At 44.3% G+C, this 27104-nt stretch overlaps 1 protein-coding gene across 1 annotated transcript in view; it reads right to left on the minus strand.

Moving 5' to 3' along the window:
• CCDC85C (coiled-coil domain containing 85C) overlaps positions 1-27104 on the minus strand; it is a 112052-nt gene that overhangs the window by 27121 nt on the left and 57827 nt on the right. Inside the window, exon 2 of the mRNA XM_068398494.1 lies at positions 15538-15614. Within this exon, the coding sequence (XP_068254595.1) occupies positions 15538-15614 (77 nt within the window). The remainder of the gene's footprint in view (positions 1-15537; positions 15615-27104) is intronic.

Genomic DNA, 27104 nt, shown 5'->3' on the forward strand with positions numbered 1-27104 from the left:
ATGTAAAAACCTCTCAGTAACCCCAAAGGCCTGACCATAACCAAGATGCTGGGGACTGGGGCCATGCAGGGATCTCTGGAAATATGGAAAGTTCCTTTCCATTTCTCGCCCGCATTGCAGAGAAGAATTGGTGCATTCAGAGTGGAAACATCATTTTCTATCAATCAGTGTCAGAAACATTGTCTTGTAGCTACATGGCCCGTTTTAAGACACGTTCAGCTTTGGTTTTATTTCAAAATGTTCTTTTCCTAGGTTAAAACATATAGCATGACCCAGTGCTTTCACAACCATTCTGGCGCACTCACCCTATCAACTTTCCTTTTACAAGCTGTGAAGAGAAGGGCAGTTTTCAAGAAAGCCATCATGAGAAATGGATGCCAGTCTGCTGGGAGCTGTTGTGCCTCACATGGAGTCAAGTGATACAGAATGACTTCAGCATACCAATGTCTGGGATTCCCTTGTATTTACAAGGTGGCACCAGAGAAGATCGTGGCCTATATTTCTTTCGCATTTCACAATAGAGAGTCAGAGACAGAAAAATCTGAAGGAGATTAACTCCTCCTGAAGCTAAAAAGTGACTGCCGCAAAACTGAGTTTTACCATGCCTGGGAGGTATATACTTTCAAAAGAAGGTTAGCAGGTCACAAAGGAAGATGATGAGAAGACTCTTAGTTTACTGGCATTGTCCCAGGCCTGTGATGTGTAGGGGTCTCTTGGTGGTTATCCTGAAAGGATTTCACCCTGCTGGGTACGCTTCCACTGCCCTGCTGTGTGCAACCTCTTCTTTGCTATTGCATGTGCACAGGGGGACAGCAACCTCCTGGAGAGGTCCCAACACTCAGCTACCCACTCCTTTAGTTGTCAGCTCAGGAGCTCATGCACCCTTCCCTGACATCTGTGAGGAATGGGCACTTGTACAGGCAAGGGAAAAGCAGAATAAAACAGCAGAGCTAAAATGTGAGGTTGTAGCTTTGTGCTGGAGACCCCAGAGGTCACAGGTCTCCTCGAAGCCTCTGCTCCAGAAGGACATGCACTGTTTTGCCAGTGTTTAGAGGCCCTGGATTGCTCAGACTTTTGCAAACTGCACTGAGACTTGCAAGAAGCCACATGCTTATGGGGCACCGAGAGTGTAGAAACAGGCATGAGAAAGAGAGATTTGATGGACATTTGTTTGCCTCACAGAAACTTGTTCTCTTGTCTGCAAATCTGAATGGGTTGGTCTATATTACACGTAGCGTGTGTTTCATCACACTACAGCTTGTCCTCACAGAAAGCCAAAACGCCTCACCCACCAAAGGAAGTAAGGCAACCAGACCTACGTCTAGTCAACATACAGTATCACGCTGCTGTGGCTAACAATACACTCGTTTAAATTGATTTAATTTAACTGCCCTATGCTCCTGCCTGAAGCAAGAGTCTGCATTAATTTCAATTTGGCTTAAATTGGTTGAAATTGTGTTGGTAAATATACAGATACAGTCAAAATTCTACTCTAACAAGTGTTTATAATGGATTAGATCTATTGCTTTTTTTAAGCAAATCCCGTTTAAGACAGTGCACTTGTGTGTGACAAAACTATTGTTAGGTTGTTGAAGTGACTGCTGATTATGAATCTGACCTAATGCATTCAATTTGATGGAAAGATTCCCACTGAGTTCATGAACATCAAAACCAGCTCTTAATTAAAGAAAAGAAAGGAAAAAAAACACAAAAGGAAAAAGAAAAAGGAAAAAGAAAAAGGAAAAGGAAAAGAAGAAAAAAAAAGAAAAAAAAGAAAAAGAGAAAAAGGACATCTAAGAAATAAAAACACTGAACAGAAGAGGAATGAGGTGTTTGGAGCATGGGGTGGGTTTGGTAGGGCAAGAGGAATCTTCATCTGCCATTATTTATAATGCATCCGTGTTGGAGATGGCCAAAGAACCATTTTTTCCCACCGCTGTCAGCCGTAAAGCCAGTCCCTTTCGCGAGCACTCCACTCAATGCTATTTTCCTTCTATATTTTCTAGACCGTTTCAAAATGTATCTTGCTTTAATTATTTTTTACAACGGCCTACCAATCACAGTTCTGGACTATTTATTTTCCTTGCACTAAAAGCAAATGTGTATTTCTTCACCATAGAAGGAAAATTGCTTTTTCTTCCTTTTTTAAATTAAATGGCGCAGTGACACGTATTCATCAGACCTCCTGAAACATTTACGCATTCATTGGGCTTTGCTATCAGTGTTAGAGCTACCCAGGAAAAGAAAGTGAATCCCTCATTAAAAGGCAATATGACTAATGATGCATCAGAATGAGTAGCCATTACTCCACTTAAACCTAAATTAAAAATCCTGGTATTTGCATTGTCAATTCACTCACAAAATGAAATCTCTTATTACCTTACCCAATTTTCATTACTGAGATGTAAGTGGATCCCAAATTGCTTTTCTAGTCAGAATGGCATTTTAAAAGTACAATCCCTGATCATCGCTGTTCATCATCATTGTTGGAGATTATCTCAATTAATGGGCAACATGTCTATAATAAATTACCCTTCAGGTAAAATCACTTCACATTTATGGAGTTTCAAGGAATTTATCAGCAAAATCATCTTCATCTGAACTAAAACTTCATGGGAGAGTGCTATTTTGATTGAACTTTTATTGGGAATGTTTTCTAAGCTGAGGAGCAGAGAGAGGGGGAGGGACACAGAAAAGGAGACAGAGAGCTGAGGAGACTCACAGTCAGTCTTTACTTAACCTGATCAAATTTACAACTTGCATAACCTGAAATACGCTTGTCCCCAGCACACGCCAACGACTGACCATTGACTACTCTGGAGCAGCTCTTGCTCTTTTCCTGTGAATTTTTTTCAAACACTAGTTTCATCCAAATGTTAAAAAAAAAAGGAAAAGGAAAGGTAATAGAGAAAAAGAAAGCATCTCCTGACTTTCACAGTGGTACAAAAGTGCAAGACCTCCCCTAGGTCTAACTCAGCATCCCTCTACATGGTGTCGCCTCCCTTTATTGGCCGATGAGCACAGGGACGAGCCTGCAGACTCAACAACTTCACCTTCAGCGCAACCCTGTGCTACACCCTGCCAACACTGACAGCTCCACAGTGGTCCCTCAGACACAATAACTCTTCGTTATCTGGAAATAATGACATGACATTTATTGCTAAATTTTTCAACTAGGCAGAACCCAAAGTGACCCCAGAAGATACTGCTCTTGGACCAAAGCCTGAGACCTTTGTCAGCCCCGTTATGAAAGAAATGGACGTAGACATGCCCCTCCTGGCAGGGAAGGGAGTTTTGCCTACACATATCAGTGAGAAAAGAACAGGACCGACAAATAAGTTTTTAGTAAAAATGGACTGGAAGGCCAACTTCTCCTCTGTCTAGAAAACAGAAGCAATTTGATTATTAACACGGGTGGGTAGTGGCAAGTATTTTCCATAAAAAATAATGTATCGTTTTAAATACTTTAGATAGAAATTAAAGTCTTGGTGCTTACCAAAGCCTAAAATTACATTTTAAAAAAAATCAGCAAACACTTGTTCCTATCAAAGCTTTCTATCCTGCTAGCAGGGAGAAGAAATGGTGGCCTCTGACTTTTTGACCTGATGTGCTGAGTGATTCAATTTGAAAATTACACAAATAACACAAGAAGATGGATGGTGTTTGTGGTATTTTAAGGTCAAAGTACTAAGAAGAAACATTTATTTTCCTTTCCGTTTCTGTCCAGTAAAGTCAGATCAGTGCAGTGGCGATGTTGAACCAACTGTGAAGACAAAGCGTTGAAAACTTATAGACAAGTTAGACAAATTATCTTTTCTGTTATCCCTCAGTGTTACTTCTGCTGGAAGGGAGAAAAAAGAAGACAAGGATTTAATTCCAAGGCACTTTGATGTAATAAAATGGACCATTCTTAACAGAAATTAAATACAGAAAGACAGACTTTTACTTGACAGATATTTCTCAGCATTTATGAAAGAGATTAGCAAAAAAACTCAGAACGATTTCAATTAGAATTATGTGCTGAAGTGACTGAGGAAAATTAAAAAGCAAGACTGTCAGCTCCCAGTAATCCCTGAATTAGCATTCAAAACAGGGTTGTTACATAAGTAGCCTTTAATTGAAAACACTGTTTTCTCTTTTCGCATAAGTTGTAACAGCTGAAGGCTGAAGAGAGGTTAAAAAAAAAATTAATCATAAATGATCAGTTTGACCCTGTGCCCTGTGGAAATATTAAAGCCTTTACAAAGAGTCACAGCTTCCCTTCCCCCCACAGGCTGCGGGGTCACCTTGGAGCAATTTGGGTGCCTACACACATGCATCCCATGCCTGAGTGTATCCAAGGCACCCGTGAAGGCTTGGCAGAAGTGATGAAGAGCTGCTAGAGAGCCACATCCTTCTGGTGCGTGGCAGGAGCCAGGAGGGACAGCCCTGGTGGCACCTGAGGACTACATCCGAGCATCTGAGATGCTGCTCTCGTCACTTCTACCTAACTCATTTGTAGCCTCCTGCATTGTGAAAGCTTCCTCTCCTGGTCCACGTGCCATTAAAAAAAAAAAAAAAACACACCAGAAAAAAAACACAAAAAACAAGCACCAATTCAAAGGCCAGGAGTCCTACAAAGCCCCCTGGGGGGTCCCTTTTTAAAGGGATGAAAAAATGTGTCCAGAATGAAGAGGAGAATGGAGCACACGTGAGTCACCGATGACAGCAGACTTCCCAGAGGACTGTCATTTCAGAGGCTTTATAATAATCAGCTTCATTTTCCTACAACACAGACCCACTGGCACTAAGCTCAAGAGACAGCAGATTACACACTGCACCACTTAAATTTATTAATATTAGATCTGCTATTCAACATAACATTAGAACAAATTACGTATCTGAACATGAAATGCAACTAGATGGAAAGGAATACTGTGACGAACTCAATATCAGCAATAGAAGATACCCTTATTGACACCAGTTCAGAAGATTTTCTTTAGACAAACGAATATGCCACACCATCACCCAGCCCTCAGAGAGACAAGCAATTTCCATTTTTTAGTGGCTACTCCACCCTTTTACAAAGCTCGGGATTTCCTTTAGCTGTCATTTAAATATGAGGGTGAACCCGGACCTTAGCAATAGGGCAAGGGCATCCCATCCTGACGGTGTAAGCCCATAAGGATTTGGGCTTAGGATTTGGGTAATTCTCTATATGAAAAAAAGTCTATGTGAAAAAAAGTCTATATGAAAAAAATGTCATTTTTACTTCATGTTCTAGTTTCACCCCATAAATCTTGAACGTTAGATGGAAAACTCTGCTGAGACCTTGGCTTTTGATTATATATATTTGTGAAGAGAAAAAGGAGGAAGGTTTTATTTCAGTCCACTGGCTCAGGCTGCCTTCATCTTTATGGACTCTTGTACTGCCCATTACTGAATTACTTGCCTGTCACTGTAATACAAATTCTGAAACCTACCAGCAACAATTTTCTAAACCATAATTGTTCCAGTAATTGAAACTGCCTCAATTTTGACACTAAACAACCCATTGTTTGCAACTGGGTAATTAAATGGAAGGTTTAGCTCAAAATATTTTCCTGTTATTTCCTGCAGCAATTTAGCTAAAAGTACCAACTTATCTTCAGGTAGGTAAATGGCTTTGATTTGAAGTTGGCCAAAACTCAGATGTTACTAACCAACACCTTTTTCAAAAGTACAGGAGGGAAATAAAAAATAATTAGGGGCATATTTAATACATTCAGATGATTAAAAAATGGAAATCGCCAACATTAGCATGTGAAAGAACAAGGAATCAGAGCCCCAAAGAACCAGCAGCAATATTAAAAGGCAGGCCCCAGATCCAAGAAGCTGTTTGCGGATGCATTAGCTCTCTCTACCTTACTGAAATTTCGTGGCAAGCTGTTGCAGTCAGCCAGCTAGAAGGGAACAGAAGAACATTAAATATTTGGAAACTTAACAGGAAAAAGTTATTTTATCATCTTGGAAAAAACTCTGTCTTTACCACAGATGACCAAAATAAGCTGGTCTTACATGCAGCACTTGACAAGATAATATTATTATTTGAACTTCAACCCCTTTTCCCATATTAATGAATGAAGTATTGCAGAACCCATTACCTGCACAAGCATCTTACTATCCCAATTTAGAGCATGGTGACCCCACAAACAGTCAATTAAGCTTGATCACCTTACTCTTATTCACAGTGACAGATATTTTACCATACCCACAGAGTTTAATGGTGCTATCAGAACACGCCACTGTAAATACAACCTGGCCCAAGGTATCTTCAGTAAGTCCAGCAAAGCAGTGGTATTTTGCTGAGGTAAAGCAAAGCAGAAACACATCTCAAACAATGTGAGGAGGATGCTGCAAAGCGCCTGCCTTGCACACCTCTTACACAGGCACCGGGGCAATGGCCCCACGTTCTCGTGACCTCAGCACCACACACGAGTGGCCCCTTCAGGCAGCCTTGTGCCCCAGCGAACATCCCCTACCACATGACCTTGCACAAAGACTTCCTCCTTATCTCATTAATCTGTGTTTTAGGGTCTCATGCACCAGGATGTTGAGGGATGGGCAATTTCACTGTGTGAAGCTAGCAAATAATTGAATTAAGGTTCAGTAATTGCAGTTATCACTACAAGACATATTCAAGCAAAAATAAGCTCAGCAAAGCACATATCTGACTAAGTATATGTGAAGAGTCCCATTAGCTTCAATAGCATTTATCAGGCAAGCTGAAAATTACACACATGAGAGCGTAATAAAAAAATCAACGTATTCGATTTTGAAAGAACTCTGCAAATAAGAAAAAAATTAAGGGATGAGATTAAAACTATTTAACATCTTCCATGTCATGTAATAGTATGAGCTTTCTGTAACAGGAGAGATTAAATTCCTTTACAGTGGTTCATATCCCTGTTGTACATGCAGTGCATCCAAGGATCATTCCTTAGACTGGTGACAAAAGGCTTTAGAGGATGATGGTCTGCCAAGACACCTACTCTCCGAATTCCCTCTCCAGTATTCAGCCAGCAGGTCAGGAGCACAGCCTCAGCCAGTCTCATCAGTGAAGCCATTTTCAGTTGTTCATGTGGAACTGGAAATGGTACAACCATTTGGGTACGAACGAGGGGCACAGCCCTTGTACAGCAGCAGCACAGGGAGCTCTAAGGATGCCTTTGGATGTTGTGCCACAGCTGGATCTCAGCCATTTGCAAACACAACGCAGAACGAGCATCCCCACTTCTGCCTATGCTCTGACTTTCCCCTCCTGTCATGAACTGCATTCATACAAGCTGGAGGGGCAAAGCAGCAGATTTCATCTGGTTGCAATGGTGACAACTGGAATTCTCTATTGTCAGGGGAGCTAACATTTTGGGAAAGGCTTAATAAATAGCAGGAGATAGTCAGTAAGAGGCTTAGCAGATTTTGCCATGTAAAAGCACTCTTGCAAAAATGTTTTTATTAGTATCTCAGTGGGGTACAGGCAATAAAAGCAGTGCAAGTTTCAAACCTCTCCATTCTCTGTAGAAACTGAGTTAGGGAACTTCAGTACACTGTTAATATTCAAGAATGTCTGTATTTCTTTCCTCTTGTTTTAGATCAGCAGAGAAAGATCAACCCTGTAACTCATGGGAGACTCAGATAATCAGCTCAAACCAAATTGCAGTATATAATTATAATCACACAACTGGCAGGCTTTGCTCAGGAGAGAATATGGGCTGGCACTGCTGAGATTCAAGCATCACAGCCTATAACACAAATAGAAATGCAGCTCAATAGTTAACAAAGCCAAATGGAGCTATAACCATTGACATTCAGTGTAGCCCACATCTGGTCTGTGGATTGTATGCAGTGAGTTTAGGAGTCTCAGACTAATGGAGCTCATCCATGGCTCATTACTACCAAAATCAGTGTCTTCATTAGGGATGTCAATGCAGAAGCTAAGGAATGCTGCCCCATTTCCACCAGACAAGTAGATGTAGATGTGGATGTAGTATTAAGCACACGAATAAACTCACTGGAGCATCCCCTGGAGTCACCTTTCATTTTCTTCTGTCAACTGCACTCTAGGCAATGAGGCCAAATGGAACCACCGCACCTCTTCCCAAAAGCTCAGCCGAAGCAACACCACTGGGGCTGCCTTCAAGGCACTCCCCACATCCCATAAAACGAGGGAGCTGGGAATGAGGAAGGCAAAGACCTGAATCCCCTTCTCATAAATCAGAAGAGGTCTCTTGCAGGCTGTAACTAATGCTGGGACCAAGCTGGCCGAGGGCTCTGCTGGCCTTCTCTCTCGTCTTTTGAACAGCACTCAGGGCAGGATGGACAGTCAAGCCCCTCTCTTCTGGAGGACCACTCAGATGTTCAAAGCTCTCTGCTGAACCAGGACTCGAACAGGAAGGATCAGTTACAGCCAGTCTTAATTTTTATGAGATAGTTTGAATATTCTTTAAAAGTCTCCTATAAAGATTTAGACTTGCATTTTTGGCTTCAGGAAAAGCAAAACAAAACTGAAAATTTTGTCACAAACTTATAGTTTTGGGGAAAGCCTCTTTTTTTTTTTTTCCAAAAGCAATGAATGATTAACATCCTTCCCATACTTCCCCAAGTTGTTTTCAGGTATCAGACACTGAATTTTTCTTGAGCTGGTCTTGAATTTGGCATTGAACTTATCGCAAATATCTGTTATTAAGCTTTTGCAGCTATTGCTTAGTTTTCCCTCGAAACATTTTTCAGTCCTCAGATGGACGGATCACTGAGAATCTGTGTACTTTGAACCTCTCTACATGTTACAAAGACACAAAATGCTGCTTCTTCATAGCCTGCTCTAACTACAATTAAGAGCTTTTTCCCTGACCCTGTCCTCATATACAGAAAAAAAGTGGAATCCAGTGAACTTATTACAAAGCTGGTTAAGCATAGGATATGACTAATCCCACATTTCACAGCTGGAGGTTAAACTGAGCCTCATTAAACTCAATGTTCTTGCTTACCCACAACAGAAACAAATGGGGCATGGCAGAACTTTGCCTCTGTGCATCTCTCTCACGCTCACACTCTTACACAGAAATTCAGCTCCAGTCCTTTAAAGATCTTGAGTTAAGTTGCAAGAAATTATATGATTGTCTCAAATTCCTGAGATTCAAGAAGCATTGTATGTTTCTGTCTATCTGTTATTTGACTTCTGGATGCAGAACGTCTTCAATTATATTTCCTAGGTTTCTGGCGAACTCTTTATTTATATGTGCCAGGTGACATTCTCATAAAATCCCTTGATTCCACAGTGACAACCCCCAGAACGTACAGTACACCATCCAGCTTTCATTACAAGTTGCAAAAGCTCATTTCCTTCATTGATCCTGCTTTTTCAGTGTGCTCCTACCCATGAATGGGAGGTGAATACCAAAAGAATATTTATTTTTGCAGGTAGCAGCCCAAGAGCCTTATGCCCAAAATCAACAGAAGGAACTCCATTGTCTTAAAGGGCTTGAAAGTATTTTGGATGCAAGTCTGTGACATCTTTGAACTGCTCTTATAAAACTCTTATTTGGGGGAAAACCCCATTTTATTCAATAAATACATATTGTTTACTTAAATCTCAAGTCCACTTATTTGACAGCAAATTGGTCAGATCAGTCTTGTCATTTTAATTCATAAAAGAAGGAGGTGAAATGAAACACACTTGGACATAGATTGGTTCTGCATGCTATGTTTTCTTGAAGCTTCCTCTGCCACAGCTAAGGAAGACACATTTGGGGGATTCTGTTAATATTTATTGCATTTATGCATGTAAGCAGTGCAATGCAATTAAAGGCCTAAATCAAAGTTTAGAGAGTGGTCTCATGAAAGGTCTTATGAAAGATCTAATACGAGAAGGTCTCATGAAAATCTGGTTCTGCGTGGGCTGTACTCTAAAATGCATGGAGACCTGTAGAAAGTCTCACCATTGACTTGAAAGGAATATTTGGATGAGGCCTCAAATACGCCTCTCCTTTTTGATTAGTTAAAATTAATATGCAGCTAAACATTTAAACAGTGCACAAAAACGGTAATATAGTAACCTAGGGCATGTCCCCTTCAGTATTCTGAATTTAAATGAAGATCAAATGCACTGGAAAGCTTTCATGTCTGAGTTGCTCTCTATTACAAAAAAAATCCAATTTCCCTTGTGAGACCTTAAAGCAATTATACTTATCCTCCTCACACACAAACAGCAGGTAGACTTCAGGGAAATAAGACAGGTTTGTAATTCTGTTCCGCTCATGGTGAGCATGTGCAACGCTTCTGGCGCAAGCCATGGCCTCGCAACAAAACTCCGGAGCTGCAATTCAAGGAGAGGCCCAAACGTTAAGACCCGATAGCAACTCTGAGAGCCAAGAGGCAACTCCAAGAGCAGGAACTGTTAATGGCAGACTTGGCACAAAAGCGACTGATAATAAAACAGAGGAAATTGCACTCCGACTCTCCTGGAGCCAGCCAGCACATTGTGGGCAATTCCTTTTTCTCCTCTGTCCTCTGCTCTTCAAGAAGAGATCAAGCTCTCCACTGAACAGCATTTACATCTTTGTTCTTTGCAGTACTAACGATTCTCAGGCTCTCTTCAATCCTGGGGTCCAGATTTTTCCCTCTCGTTTTCAGAACAATATGCTAGAAACTGCCTGCTGAGTGCATGTTTGTGCCAAGTTCACATTTGCCTAAGAAGAACGGAGGCAGCCTGTAGATGCCCTTGCCATGGAAGCTCCTAGCTCAAAAATCTCAGGTCTGTTTTAACAGCAGTGTTTACAGGCATTATTTACTATCATTTTACTATCTGTACAGCTGCAGTCTTCTTTTAATTCAGGCTAAGCATGCAGTTTCTTAAAAAGAAGACTAAGCACAGTTTTCAAGACCTTCCAGGGATGCTCTAAAGATCTTTCAAGGATACTCGAAATCCCAATCAGCTAGCAGGCAGATAATGAAATGCTGTGAAGTGCTGGTAATACTGAAGTCTATTTAGCGATTTTAATTAAATACTCTGATGTTCCTCTTAAATCCCAAGGGTTGTCCACTCCCTAGAGAAGAATTTTTTGGTATTTCTGCTCAGCACCAGGGGACCTGAAATTTTCCCTGAAAGATGGACTAGGACCTCATTGTCAAACGTCCAGTTACTCAGAGTCTTGCCTGCCCAACACATCTGCTCTGTTCAAAGCTGAGCTTTTTGAAACAAAAGTGTGCAACGGGCCCTGGGCATCTCTGAGTATGAAAATGCCTCTGGCATTCCTGTTCTGAAGGGAAAAGCCAGATACAGCTCAGCAGAGACTATAAACCAAAAGAAGTCCCGACAGCCAGCCCATGGTGCACAGGATTTCGTTATGAGGAGAGACAACAGGGTGATGAGTTCACAAAGCCTATAAACTTCAGTTTTAGTTAAAAGTGCCCAATCCTTGCCATTGTACAGAATGAGCTGACAATGCAAAATAATGGGAAAGAATGGCCAGAAGTTTGTCACTGTTATTATCTCTGAAATGTATGCATTAGTTATAAAACTAACCAGAATTGACCTTCAGCGCTCCCAAAGCTCATAAACACGGGTTTCTCTAATCTTGAGGGGAAAGGGTGTAATTAAAAATTCATTTTTATTTTAAGGGGCAGTGTGAGGTGGCTTACGGGGTCTATTTTCTGCTTGGATATTTTCAGCTCAGAGGAACTGAAAGCAAATATGATCTCCCATCTCAGGGGTTATATCTTAATAATATGGAAAGTACCCTCATCTAGTCAATCAGAGACCGTGAAAGAGCGGTTAACACCAGCTCTCCTGGGCACTCCCCACAATGACACAGAGGAAAAACAGGACTTTTCCCACATGATGTTGCACAGATTAACTGCATGCACACAGCAGAACTTAGTGCACTTCTTCCCTAGAGAATTTGAGACTATAAAAGCGACGCCTGTGAAGCTCTCCAAAGCCAACACCCAACATTCCTCAGAGCTTACGTTCATCTCCTTTAAGCATCGATTAAAACTTCCAGAAACCAGCTACACTTATGAGAAAGGCTCACAATGTCAACCCCAGGACAGTGAGGTCCCCACCTGCTCTGTAGGGTCTTTGCCACTCTGGTTACACCACAGACGCCTACCAGCACCAGCGAGCAGGCATCGAGGGGTCTTTTCTGATAGTGGCATTTGCTACAGCATCTCCCCAACCAATATAAACCAGGGCATAAAAGCTGTGTCAGAATTGCTGCCAGGGATTTTGCCAGCACAGCAATGCCATCCAAGAGTATGACTTTCTAGTTAACATGGCCATGCCAGGAAAACATTACAATGTAAACCTGAGTCAAAGAAAGATATAAAACTGGAGTTGTTTCTCCTCAGAGAAAGGAGAATGGGAAGAGCAATGATTACTGATGGGTTAGCAATGTCAGAAGCAGCTCATTTCCCAACTAGAAATACACATTTCCTTCCCTAGAAAGCAAAAGAAGTCAAAACAAAAAAAAACACACATACAGCTATCACAACTAACATCCACTTCTCCATTTACTTTCCTCCCACTGCAAAGCGTGGCTTGTGAGGTGGTACTTCTTGATCTCCCAAGGGGAAGAAGAGCTCTCTTCGTTAATCTGTTCAAATGAGTCACCAGAAAGAGAGAAGTGTGAATCCCAGCACGTCTGCACTGCAGGTAACACAGAGTGCAGAGCACCCGCCTCGGTGTGGGATGGAGAGCTCTCACCTCTCCCACTGAGATTTTCTTTCAAAGTGCTTATGGAGAAAGAAGATGTCAGGAAACAGGAGAAAAAGCACAGGATGGGGACCCCAGCACTTAATTCCATGCCTGAGGGTGGTACAAAGACACCACCTCTCCACATAGCTTCACACCCCAGATACCGAAGAAGATAAAGCAACAAATGTCACCCAGGATGCACCAGCTAGCAAAGGGGCATTGTGTCACCGGCCACTGTGATATAAATCCTCCTGTAAAGCCTGCAATATCATTTGCAGCACTGGCCTTCTCCGGTTTCTCTGGGTGAAGCACTATTTCAGCTCTGTGTTTAGCACTTGGAGAGAAGCCAGGAAGACTTCCATAACCACCACTGATTTGTTAGTCCCTTAATGTACAGGCACTGTTTGTTACTTAGGACGTCAGGTTTCATCACTCCTCAGCACGTTGGTGATAGAACTTCTTGACACCAGGCTGAAGTATTATTGCAATGTCAATACTCCCAGGGAGAAAGCCAAGCCGAGTTAAAATGTGACTTTAGTGTTGACAAGCCAGTTTGGCGTTGCAGAGTTCAAATGGCCAGGATCACCTGGCAACTCTAAAAACAGGAGAAAGTTTGCCAGGATCCTTTTTGAGGAGTCTTATCCCGAGATCCGCATAGTAACAGCACTTTCCAATCAGGTGAAGCAAGAAAGAATAGAGTAAGTGGATTATACTTTTCCAGGAAAGTGCTGGAAGCAACATGTACATATGCATGTGAGTTCGTGTCTATACAGATTTTCCTCATCTTTCTCATTCAAAGAGAAAAAATCCAGATCTAGGTTTGTAGCATGACAGATTCGGAGGTGATGCAGCTCGGTATTCCCAGGGAGTTCACCCAGACCGTAGTAGTTTTGACACTTTTCCTGTTTCCCTAGGAGAGCTGTCTCCCTGGTTGTGATAAGAAGAGGTATTTCCTGAGCATGATCTAAAATAGGTTGGATTCTGGTCTTTTTGGAGGGCCAATAAGACATCGCACAGGGGCTGCACAGAACATCACAGCCAGGCTGGCATCGGTGACTACTGCTGTCGGGAGGCGGCTGGCCTTTTCCAGAGCACAAAGATATTGTTAAGATCATTTCCCTCCCTCCTGGATTCAAAAGTTTGCAGCGACACAGCCTGAAAGGTGAGGACACCCGAGGACAGTTGTGCACGTGGAGGACAAGGCACAGCCTTCCCACCCAGGACAGCACAAAGGTGAAGGGCTGACGCGTGGGGCTGCTTCAGGCTCATGCACCCCAAGACTAACTGGGCTTCATCCTCCCAATGCGATAGGCCCAGGCAGCTATTCAGCCCCTACTAATTTACCATACACTAATTACCAACCACTTTTTTTTGACCTCATAAGGCAGATTCGACAGAGTAATGTGCTCGGCTGTGGCAGGACGAAGCTGGGCCAAGGGCACATCGAGCCTGTCCCCGAATCCACGTGCATCCCAACTGCCCACGCACAGCCCATCTGCTTATCAATAGCTCCAATTAAATAGTCTCGAGGTTTTGACCGCCACCAGCTCACTCACGGGTTGGGAGAAAGACAGAGGGAGTTAAAATTAAATTAGCAATTGATTAATACATGAAGCTACTCAGCAGCTGTTGAGTTGAGCACCCTTTTGGGGTTTTAACCCTTCAGTGACCTGTGAGTTTTGTTTCATGGCTAGCAATGCCAATGAGTACACTGGACACTTGGGGTAATCTTTAAAAAAAGCTCAGAGTCAGGTCAAATGTGTATTTCAGTAAAAATAAGGTTTGATGATAAAATTATTTTGTTGGCATTTCAGTAAGCATAGAGCCTGTTCTTTTTTTTTTTACAGCAATGTTTTAGAAACGTGTGATCCTGGAGCAGTCTATTTTCAGACTTCGTGAAACACAAAGAACAGTTCAACATAAACTGGGAAAAAGGTATTTTTTTGAAAATATATTTTATTTGCAGTCCTTATAATTGGAAAGAATCTGGAACAAAATGACTGTGAAACTCAGTGCTTGAAGTAAGAAGCGAAGTACAGAAAAAAACCTTTAAAATGCCAGGGAGGTAGAACATACAACAGTGAAAGGATGCAAAGAACAAGAGAAAAAGGGTAACTTTTCTGATGGTTTAAATAGACAGTGTTTCACTGAATTCAGCAAAGCTGCCCCTATTTACACCAAGGGCTGTGTTTTACAGGGGATCCAGGGGACATACCAGACAGAACGACAGTTTTCTTCCCGCTGCTTGATACTGCTACACACAGAAAGGTAAGCACCAGGAGTGATCAAAAGCCCAGTGGCACATGGAGGAGACTTTGAAGGTCAGATGCAAGCAAAAAGTGCCAGTTGAGAGAGGGCTGTTCAGTTTTAAGCAAGATCTCAAATAAAAGCTGGGAGCCAGCACTGCACAAAACCATTCCCAAGGCTCTCCTTTGACTACAGCCTCCTCTTTCAACAAGATAAAAGTCAATGTAAATGGGTAAGCAAGACAAAATCCTACAGCAAGGGCACAGGCAGCGCCAGACCCTCACAGCATCTCCAGGAGCAGCAGTGGATCAAGGTGTTCTGCAGGGAGGCGTTAATGCATCTCCAAAACACACACGGACACTAAGAGAGGGTTTACTTTTTTTCCCTCTTTTTTTTTTCTTAACAAAAGGAGACCAAATTCTATCAGTGGGGGGTTGATACGAAAACACCATTACACTCTTCCCCTGGTAGGACGTCCACCGAGAGCCCTTGTGCATTCAAGTGGACAGACAGACACAACTACATGGGAAGAGGAGAACCAAGCCACATTAGTATCTATTAGGCAACAAAAAACCTACCTGGGAAAGCAGCTTGTTGTCATCCTCCAGCAGTTTCACTTTTGTTTCAAGTTGCCTGATATAGTTGGAAGACGAATCTTTAGGAAAAGAGAAAAAATATACTTAAGCTTCTTGTTTTACAGGCAAATACAGTCAGACAGCAATAAGTTTACCCACCCCGTGGAAGGCAAGTTTGGGAAAGAGCTAATGACTAAACACCCAAGGGTAAAGGGTGAGGAGAGGATTCTGCCAAAACCTTCTTTAGTAAAAGGCTGCAATTCAGCAATAGATACGGATTCAGTGAATTCATACCAGTGCCACCAGGTGTGGGGGGGATGGTGTTAAATTGAAATATTGTGTTTCATAATTTTTAAAAAGTAATTTCTGAGCGTTGAAAGCCATTCTCATCCTTCTAAAATGCACCAAAATACTCAACAACAGAGCAAGTGTTTCCTTTTAGGTTCAAATAAACAACCCCTCCACACACGCACCTTTATCTTTCAAAACCAACTGAAAACTCACAAAAACAAGCTGCTGGCACAGCTTTGCAAGGAGGTCACCACCACAACTCCCAGTGCTGTAAAAAGGGGAAGAAGTGTATACAGCAAGGCCACAGAGCTGCTGCACGCACACAGCCTGACGTACACAGCAAGTGCCCACCCAGGACATCTGTTTTTTCTAGTGGAAGCAAATGACACTAAACAGAAAAAATAGTGGGACAATAAAATACAGAATAACCTCACATAAAATGGTAATATTCGACCTGAAGGAATGTAATGGCCAGTTTACCATTGCAGTAAGACAGCAACACCAGATAGGGTGACCTGGCGTAGAAGATAACTTGCTGGAGAGCTCTGTGGGTGGCTTACTGCTCTCCAAAACATCTGGTTTTTGTTTTGAAATGTGCTTGGAAGCAACATATTTGCAAATTTCACAGGGAAGAAAATAAAGGAACCTGGGAAAACCTTTTCTCCATTTTCATTATAGTTTAGCAGTTTGCAATAGTTCCTTCCATCCATCTGGACATTTGCAAAATTTTTCCTCCACTTGTAATTTTGGTAGCAGAGGCTGTGAGTTATTAAGGCAGGAGGAAAAGAGGGAGAGAGTTTTGCAGCTTAAACATATGAAAAAACTCGAGCACTTTCTGCACAAATGCAAAATGGGATTGTATTTTACGTCACTTCATTTACTACGGCACGACTGCAAAAGCCACCATTCAACCATGGGGCTTTCTGCCTAGCGCTCATCGGCGAGGAACCGGGCGTTAACACAACCACACCGATGCCAGTCAGTGCACGCTGCCGACTGCCAGCACCTTTCAGGATCGGCCCCACCACGGTTAGTGGGCACCACTGGCCACATCTCTGCGCACATGAACACATGGCCACGCACGCGTGTAAGGTTTAGGCTGGCTCCACGCTAAACAGCTTATCTTTGCCTTTGCCAGGAGCTGCCGAACGCACTCGGCACAAGCCTGAATGCTGTTTCTTGGCCGCTCTGGGGGCAGTTCAGCAGAAGAGCCAGCATGCAAGCTCCAGCTAATCACTGAGAGTGCTTTGACCATTCAAGAGAAAAATTGGAATATGCTTGGAAAAGTACTGCCATAGACAAGTGCCAAACTGCGCAGAAAGGAACAGCAGGACGGATCGGAGTCAAGTGCCCATCTAAAGCACAAACCCTCTCAGAGGAAACATGCTCACTTTTTTGTTTGCATTGCACTTTGTCCAAACCCAGGAAATCCAAACAAGTCCTCATGAAAAAGGTTAAGACGACACCGTAGGAAGCTATGTAAGTTCAGTGAACAGTTCAAGTGGTGGTAAGGTTCACAGCAACATCACCTTCAGCTGCAGGGATCACAATCTCTGCCCAACAACCCCAACACGCGAGGAGTCGCCAGGAGTCCCCAGGAAAAGAGGGCAAACCAAGTAGGTTATAGGATCAATCCACAGCACCTTCCCCACAACGGCCTCATGCCAACAGAGTCGTGAATTTAGTCATGCATATCTAAAGGTGGTGAACATAATGCTACAGAAGATGGGTGCTTAAGTCAGCAAGAATTCAGCATCAGCTTGAACAACTTGCTGAATTAATAATGAACCTGTCCTCCAGCAGGGTGAGAGGAGTTTGAGATTCTTAAATACAAAGCCAGGAGGACCACAGACCCTTTAGTCTGACCTCCTCTGTGCCTCAAGCCACCACACTTTGTTAACTTACCCCTAAATTCAGTCTGGTAATACCCATTTGGCTAAACAGTTCCCAGAACAGCCTCCAGCTGTCCAAAGACGACCAGAGACTCCACCATTTCCACTTGTGTGCTGGATACAACAGCCTCCATGGGTAGACCTGGTCAGATAAGGTGTCCTTCCCCGCCTACCCTCCAGCTTCACCCGTACTGTGTGCTGCCAGGGCAGCAGCAAAGCTGAGTGCCTCTACACAATGAATGCAGTGATCCTGATACAGCAGGTCCTGATTTTTATCTCAGAATATCGGAGCATTCAAAGCAGCTTCAAGGAAGGATTCAAAGTGGTGTCAAAGGAGAGGTTCAATCCATGCCTGCTCGGGAATCAGCGATATGTCTCTGGACCAAGCACAGTCCCTGCGTGCATAAATTGCACAGACAGCAACACTTGCATAAACAAGTGTAAAAATGCTAGATAATGCTAAAGAAGATCTCAGTGTGATGCCGGTAACAGACACAGGCTCCACAAGAACCACAGATATTGACTAAGCCTGCTGCCCATTAGCAGTCCAAGCCTGTTTCCCAAGCAGCAGTGAGCTTGCTATATGCAGTACACCCCCTGCTTTGGCACTCTCTTATCACTACCAAGTGTTTATATTGTGGACCACCACACCACATCATGTGCAAAGAGCAGCAACCAAAAAAAAAGCTTATGGGAACTTCTTCTGATGCAGACAAGCCCTTTTTCCCAGTCCCGTGCCCATGAAGGGCAGAGAAACCACAAGAGGTCCTTTCCAGCAGCTCTGTGTTCAAGCACAGGGGGAAGTTACCCAAGGTGGAGGCTGATAACCTGAACCTCATGAGCAACCTCTTCAATATGTGTTTGTGGTGGCTTCCAGCACTGCTAACAGCTACAGGAAATTAAGGTCAAGCGGTTGAATGTGACACAGAAGCTGTTGTGTTCAGGCTCTGGATACTACAAGGACTGGCTGGTTGATGGAAAAACTTGAGCATGGCTGCCAAAGAAAAGGAAATGGAGAGAGAATTATTTCCTCACTGGTTTCATACCCCTTGCAAAAAAGAGGGTACTCCTTGGGAACGCAACCCCTACATCCCCAGGAGCCAATGCACACCACAGCTACCTCCAGCCTTGATCTGCTAGAATTCTTCAGATGCCACTGCTCAACTCCAAACTATGTTTGACGTCTGACCTCAGCCAGAAAACACTCTACAGCAACATAAAATACACGGAGAAAAGAAGAAAAAAAGCAAATGAGCTGTTTTGTGAGTAGAATATGCTCCATCTCAGGCAAAGGCTGAGAAACAGTGCTCAGAGCCATCACCACCCTCACTGTGTCCTCAGAGATGAACCGTCTCCATCTTCTGGACCTGCCTGTGTTGAGGTAGGTGCCAGATGAGCCATTTGCATCTTGATCTTAGGTTTAAAAAATCACATAACTCTCACAACAGCAGGCAGTAACACTGCCGGGCTGAGCAGTGGAACCCCAGGCTGGGTCTCTCCCACGTTAGATCAAGAAACACATTCCCAACATTCTTCTGCCTCTGACCTTTCTCTTATCAGTGAGTTTCCCTCCTCCCCTTCCTCCCCCAGAGCCATGGAGCAAGGATGGCCTCGCTGACCCACCCACAAGAGGTGGTAGAGCTGGATGGCTGATGGCTCAAACCCCCCTACCCCCTTCATTAGAAATTAAGTGAATGGCCCCTATCACCGTGTCAAAGCCTGCCATCAGCCGTGAGGAATGCTCCACCTTCACCAGCCCAAATGGCCCTTTCCTCGGTGGAACGAGTGGCTCCCAGACATGGGTGCTGGGCGTACCCCTGGTACGCCTGCCTGGGCCACCACCTCATGGCACTAACTTCGAGTCCACCCACGCCTGCTGGTGCTTCACCGGTGAACCAACACCTCGTCCTACCCTGGCTGGACAACCATGCTGGCTGGCTCTGTAGAAGTATGGCACAGTGAAGGGGAAGTACAGTATCAGGGAAGCAGACAAAGATGGTGGGTAAGGCCATGTGGTCAAGGGTAAGCTTTTTGGGAGAATGCTCTGGCACTTGGTGCTGCTTGGGATGCCAGCACGGCCAATGTCCTTCTCCAGTTACTCCCTGGGGCCACGAGCATCAGCTGCATGAGCAACGGGTGCCTTAGTGGACCAGATGACACCAGAAGGAAGGAATTTCCCATCAAAACATCTCACCTCCCACCCAACACCCTCCCATCACACTTGGTACAAAAGAGGAAGTTGGGGAGAGAGATGGCGTTGTGCCCTGCCAGGCTGCTACCCACAACAGCAACAACGGATGAAAACCAGAATCACCATCAGCCATCTCTCACTTGTACAATGTAAACGCTCCAAGCTAAATTGTTCACAGAGCCGTAAAACCTGAAGTCCTGTTTCTTTACAAAGCCTTTGAAAAACTAATTGGATGTAGCTCCGCATATTACCTCCATGAGAGGCAGAAGAGTCGCATTCCAGCCCAGAAAGGTGCATTACTGTTATTATCCACCTTCCTCAAGATTTACTGTCTTAAAACATATACTCCATCTGGAACAGGGTGTAATTCAACTTGCATGTAATCTAGCCGAGTAACTTTTCTCCACACAGATAAAATGCTTAATACTCATTACAGCTAAATTGAGGCAAGACAAATCACCGTACCTTGTTTTAACTCAATGGCCTCTGAGAGAGCAGGGAATAGCCTGGCTCCTGAAGCTTTTTTAAAACATAAATTAGAAACTGTTATAACAACCAAAACAATCTCTCAGCCTGCACAGCACAGAACAGTGTCATTTTAAAAGACACCTGGAGACACTGGAGCCTTTCTGATCCTCATCTGAGATTTCAGAGGAATCTGTCAGGGGGGTAAACACAACAAATCATACATTTATTTTGACAGTAGCAAAAGAAATGTTTTTATTTCCTTGTATGCCAGTTCTCCAAACCACGAGTATGCAGAGCAGAGGTTTGCGTGGTAGCTACGTGATTGGGATCAAGACACTTTTATTTAGGACCTTTTCATAATGATGCCTTAGCACTTAATGTAAGAAAAAAAAATGCAACACCTTTACTCAGGGCAATTCACAGCTGAGATGCAAGAAAAGGTTACTGCAGGTGTCTGTGAGACGAGGAAGCTGTGGAGAGCCCTCCGACGGGACTCATTCACAGCAGGACAGTGCCTACACCCAGCCTGGGCAATACAGAACAACCCGGCACGAGCAGACTTGAGCCAACAGAAGTGCCTTAGTCCTCTTCCACGATACCTCACTGGGGGTTATTTGTCTTTTCTATGTCTGCTACAAAGAGGGGAGCTACATTTACTAAGTATGATTTAACAAAGTAAAGTGCAGCTATATTCTGTCAATGTCCTGCAAACAAGGCTCTTCCTCCCCTCATAAAAAGCAGCGACCCTAAAGGGATTCTCCCAAATCCAAACCCAAGGAGGAAAGATGCAGGGAGGAGTGATGCTCTGCCAGATTTGCACCTTGCAGCCAGCTGCCGCCTTCTCCTTCGTGTGATGGGATGCTGACATTTTCGCTTCCTCCCCTTCCATCAAAGATCATCCCATAAAAAGACCTTCACCTGTGCTCAATAAAACGTTTCACTGTTTGTCAGCAGTTTTGTTATCACACCTCTGCTCTTCAGCACCATATTTCATATTTGTATTGCTCTGCTGGTTTTGCTTCTTGACACGGACAAGCAGGCTGAAAAATGGGCCAGTGGTTACACCTTGTAAAAAAGTTGATTTATTAAGGCAACAGGACTCTTTCAGAGCAGCTGGGAAGGAGATGAAGCTCACCTCGCTTTATATACAGTCATTAAAGGAAATTACTGAGAGACGTGGACAACCCACCATCCTTGCTTCTTCCTAGGCAGTCCGCATCTTTCTGTTCTCACCAGCAAACTCCAGTCCCAATGCTCTGTTTCGGACTGGTGCATGAAGCAAGTTTTCACGTCAGGTTTAACTCGGCAGGTGGTTCAAATGTTAGCAGGGCCACCACGAAGCCACCACTGAGTGACTTTAGCTTTGCAGGTGCTGCCCTCTGCTGCGGCACCCCCAGAGCTTTTGGGGCATGCTCCTTGGTTCGCCTTGGCACACTCAGCTCTGCAGTGACTCTCATCCGGACTCAGGGAGAAGCCACTTCTTCCAGCACCTGGAGGATGCTGCTGGTGTCCGAGGGACTTGGCCCCCATCCCCACGTTAGCCCTTGTCCCCAGTAAACAAAGGCAGCTCTCTAGCCTGGTAGCCAGGCTCCAACCCAGCTAGTCCATGCTGAAAATATCACTAAACACAGCTGTGAAAGCATGTGAGAGGATGGGAGGGCAGGTCTGCAGACAAAAGGCAGGTAAAAGCCAAATGAAGTATTCCAGCAGTGAGATGAACCACCTCAATGACCTAAACCCTGCTTCTCTTCTGCCAGGTCCAAAATACCATGGTCTGCTAACCCCAATCCCCACACCTCTCCAGTAGGAGCCTGGGTGCAACTTGGGGTCTCCCTTGGGACGTGGTAAGAGAATATGCAACAACAAGGTCTATGGCAGACAGAAGCTTCCAGCCTTTTGTAGCTTTGCAAGATATTCAGCAAGCAAACTATACCAGCATGCTCCATCTCTCACCCCACCACCTCACTCACCCCAAGCTGCCTAGGAGAGCATCTTGCTCCACACTGTCAAGCTGCGTTAAAGAGGTGGCAGGAGGGCATTTAACAGAAATAGAACTAAGGCTAAATCTTGATTATTTCCATAGCTGGGGTGCTACAGCACACTTCTACTGAATGGACACTGCCTTAGACTATGCTAAATAAATAAAAAGCCCATATGGAGCATCCAAAGCCACCCATGACAACATCTGTCTGAAAAGACTGGCAGGATCAGGCCTCATTTTTAAGGTGCAGGTGATGGCTCTGGTATGGAATAAGTATTCAAATACTAGTCAAAACAACAGAGAAGTGCACTCTCAGTCCAATCACAAAACCACAGAAATCTAGTCTCAGACTAATACACATTTTTTTAACTCCCACAAGCCGGTGGTTATGCACTGGTGACACGGCTGTGCTGCTGGAAGGCGCTGCTCCGGCAGGATGGGACATATGCCACAGCAGCTATTTAATTAACATTTCATAGCAAGCCTGTAACTACGAGCTCTGAAGTTTTTCAAGACCGCACGTTCCCGACTCAGTTCCAGTTCATTACGCCTGTCTGGGAGCTTAGCAGCCTCAAGTCAGTCTGTAACAGCCTGATAAGGTCTCTCCTGACTTCGGCTTTTACAGCTCACTACTGCGACTTCCAGCCGTGACATCATCTCCGCACGCAGCAAAACATCTGCCCGCGACAACTGTCAACAGGAGCTCAAGAGCTCGTGATATCTTATCGGGATTTCATTAGGAGGTGGCTGATAGGGAAGGGGGAGTGTGTCCATGTGTGTGCCCATGTACCACAGCGCAGTCGTGAGAGAGCTGTCTCGTCCCATAAGAAAGTGGCCACCAGTTCCTCCTTCCTTGCTTGGGCGACGTTTACGTTACAATCTTCGCAGGAGCCATCCTTCTATCACGGCATAGCACAGCAGGAACCACTGGAGATGGCTTGCATTGGAGAATGTCTAACCCACTCAAGCCGTAAAACCTGCTTAACGGGAAGGTGGTAAAACACCTCCCAATCTTGTAGTCTGACACCACACTTCCCTTCTCCTGAGGGGGACAACCCCATAGTTGCTCTTCTGCTGCTGGGAGTGGGCAAGGACAGGTAGTGCTGCTGTGGCTCTCCAGGGCTTTCCACAGCTCTCCTCGTAAACTTGCTTGCAGAGGGTGGCACCTTTACCAGGCCACTCAGATGCTGCCCGCATGACAGACTGGCTCAGCCCTGATTATTACTCACTACTGTTTGCCCAGGTTTCCTGGGGAAATCTTTCCTTCTATCCCCCAGAGTTTTGGAAAGTAAACAACCAAGGAAAAGACTGCGTTTGTTTTACAAGTTGTGTTTTAACACCTGACTGTGGGCATCACTCTGAGAACAATTAGTGTGAGTTTTTTTCTGGTTCAGCCTCAGACTGAGCTTTCAAGCAAGAGTGGACAGACTGTAATTAGATGCAATAAGCAAACACAGTGATAGAAATATTAATGTCCAAGACACACAGAGCCAGAGTGTCTTGACTGGTGGATGTGTAACAGAGCAAAGCTGATTTCCATCTGCTGCAGTGCTCTTGCTCCGTGCACACGAAAGCCTGCACTGTCCAAGGGAGCAGGTACTCTCTGGATCAATTCCAGGTGCTGCAATACCTGCAACACCCACCACAGCTCAGTGACAGAAGGCAGAATTCAGGTTTTCCTTGGCCTCCTTAAGAAGCCATTTGCTGTCCCACCACGTAGATGTACTCAGTGAAGAACCACCTGAACGCAGAAAGGACAATTCCAGAGAAAGCAGGACAACGTTCAAATTGCAGGTGGGTCAGAGTAATCCTCCCTTCCAGACACTGTAGTACCAGTATTTCTCTATCAGTGCTTACTAGTTGATATGAAGGGAGATAACAAAAGATACAGGAGCTGCAGGAAGGACAGGGGAAGATCAGACTGATTACTGGATGTGATGCTGCACTCATGAAAACTTGCAAGAGAGGAAAAGACGAGTAACATCGACAAACTGGAGGCTCTCTGACTGCCCCATGCCTTAGTGAACATAGCTCCATCCAAAAAGCTTTGCTTCCCATGTCAGAGATGCACTGCAGCCGTGCTGGATCTTCCACTGTCGACAATCCCAGCAGAGTAAAGCCATAGCCTGTTGACCAGTGCCAAAGCAGTGAATTAGATCATCATAATCTTCCTTATCCTGTACCTCTCTACTATTGTCACAGATGGGCAAGGACTGATCTACCACAGTATGGCCTGAGCAGGACCTTCCATGAGAGTCTAATTTTAGATACAGAGACATAAATCCTCCACTTTTGATAGATCGATGGATTGCTTCTCATTGGTGCGATGGACTCGTTGATGCACAGGAGGGAATGGCCAGACCCTCCCCTTGAAGTTTGGACCCTACGAGCCCCTTGTGCCAGACTATCCCTCAGGGGAAGGTGGAGGTGAACGGAAAGTTGTGTCACCAGTGCTTGTTCGGCGAGCGGAGCTGCAAGTCACTCACCACTAATGGGATTCTGCAGCTTTAATGATTATGAAAAGGTTAAAATGACCTGCCAGGCACCCTCAGCTGTTTAAGCCTCTTTTCCTTCCTCGTGCTGCTTTAATCTTGGTAGCACGATCACGTGACCTGGTCAAAAAAAGCCCCGAAGCCGATTAGTGGCTTTCCGCCGGCTACAAACGACTCAAAACATTTGGGATGGTGTGGATGCTTCAGAAAGAGGAGCCTGCTTTGCTCCGTGCCCTCCTTTTAGGGGCACCTCGACAAACACTGCAGCCTCTAGAAGTCACCAAGAAGGTACAGTCCCAGGCGAAAACCCCTGAAACCAAGGGGACAGGCTGCACTCATTTCCACCTGTATCAATCCAGTCATTTAATTCCTCCCTTCCACCTCCAAAACCCAACCCTTCCCACCTGACTTTGGCTACTACTGTGGTAGCCGCTGTCCCCGCCTCTACAACAGCGACCAAAGGCTAAGCCCATCCCATTGCCAGCATTCCATGCTCAAAGCCTCTGCCGAGGTCGACCTAAACTTTTGTGGCAGCATCCTTCAATTCCTCGTACACAGCAGTTCTGTGAAAAAGGATCGTGGGGGCTATTGCAATTTGTAAACTGGGCATGAATCAGTGTCACACTGGGGCAAAAGCAGTATGTGGGATCACATCATGATGCAGAAACAAGAGCCCTGTATGTAAACAGGGGAAATAATCCTCCTTCATCAGTGCTACTAAAGATCTTGAATAGGGATCTGTGTCCAGTTTTAGGCATCACGCTTCAAGACTCATGCAGACTAGTTGGAAGGAATTCAGGAGAGAAATAAGAAGGATCGGAGTGTGGAAAGCATAATCTAGCAGGAGAGCTTGCAGGAACCCAGATTGTTTAGCCTGGAGAAGAAAAGACGAAACATAGATATAGTAACGGATTCAAATATGTAAATTATTTTTAAAAAAAAGATGAAGTGAATAAATTGTTCTCCATGTCCACAACAGGACAAGCAAGCTCTCTAACAACAGGGATATTTAAGGGCTAGAAGAGATTGCCTTGGGAAGTGGTGGAATTGCCATTGATGACGGCTTTCGCAAGCAGGTTAGACAAACATCTGTCAGGGGTAGTTTAGGTAGAGCTGAGTCTGCCTTGGGGCAAAGGGATGGGTTAGGTGACCCGAAGAGCCCATCAGTTCTGTTTTCCATGCCTACCCTGTACAAATATCACATAAGAAAATCTGTGGCTATTTCACTTAAATTCCAGAAAGCAAGCACCACAAGTATTTGAAGGCAAAAATGAGATCACTAAACAGCCTTTGATTGCCATGTCAGATTCAGTAATTTGAAACCATCCATGCATTTTGGTTTTCCATCACCTGCAGAAAGTCTCACCTAACTGCATGGTGGCTGGCAAAAAAGAAAGCAGAGCCGGCAAGAGCGTGTGGAGAAGAACGAGTGCTGGGGTAGGGCCCTCCAACACTAATGGGATGTTTGCAATAAAAAGGTTATATTGGTAACAGCTGGCTGTTTTAAAATACAGCCAGGGATTTCTAGAGTTAGTACCTCCTCAAAAAAGGGAGTTCTTATCTTTAAGAGTTATCATTTCCAGCTTTTCCACAGAAATTCACAGTCCTAAATCACAGAAGGCCAACATGCAAGAGGCTTGGTATGACTATAGTAACAACATATGGTTTCTAGTCAGAAGAGCTTAAAAAAGAGGAGCTCAGCGAACGCAGTCAAGCTGGGGAATGCCAGGAAACCATGAGGGTTAGGAAGCAGCCTCAGCAGCACTGACAGTCCTACTGCGGTCAAGGCTCGTAGGTACCGTGACAGAGGAAGGGGCTGGAGAAGGCTATGGAGACAGCCATGTCCAAGTCTACGAGTCTTAGGGCAGCACAAGAGAAAGTACAAAGGTGCTAATTTGAAAACTGAGTATGTGGGGAATGGAGGCCAGGTAGTCCTAAGCTATTTTAATAGTCCAGAAACCCCCGTAATAAGCTGCTACCTTCCCCAAAACAACCATATGGTATTTCAAGATAGGAAGGTAGCTAACAGAAGCCCAAAGACTCTTGAGTTTGTACTACGAAAACCAAAAAGAGTTGCAAATGAAAGTCAAGTTGTGTTCAGAGCCCTTTGTTACTCCATCACAGCCAGAAAGCTCTGGAAAACAGGCTGATCTGAAATGTTTGCACACCCAACTGCCCTGTTAGTTATCTCTTGCAAATCCACTGAAATGAGTGCAAGTGTATCCCAGAATTTGCTCCCTGGTTTCCATTTTGCA

The sequence above is a fragment of the Nyctibius grandis genome, chromosome 4 (genome assembly GCF_013368605.1).
Source record: "Nyctibius grandis isolate bNycGra1 chromosome 4, bNycGra1.pri, whole genome shotgun sequence".
Taxonomy (NCBI): Eukaryota; Metazoa; Chordata; class Aves; order Nyctibiiformes; family Nyctibiidae; genus Nyctibius; species Nyctibius grandis.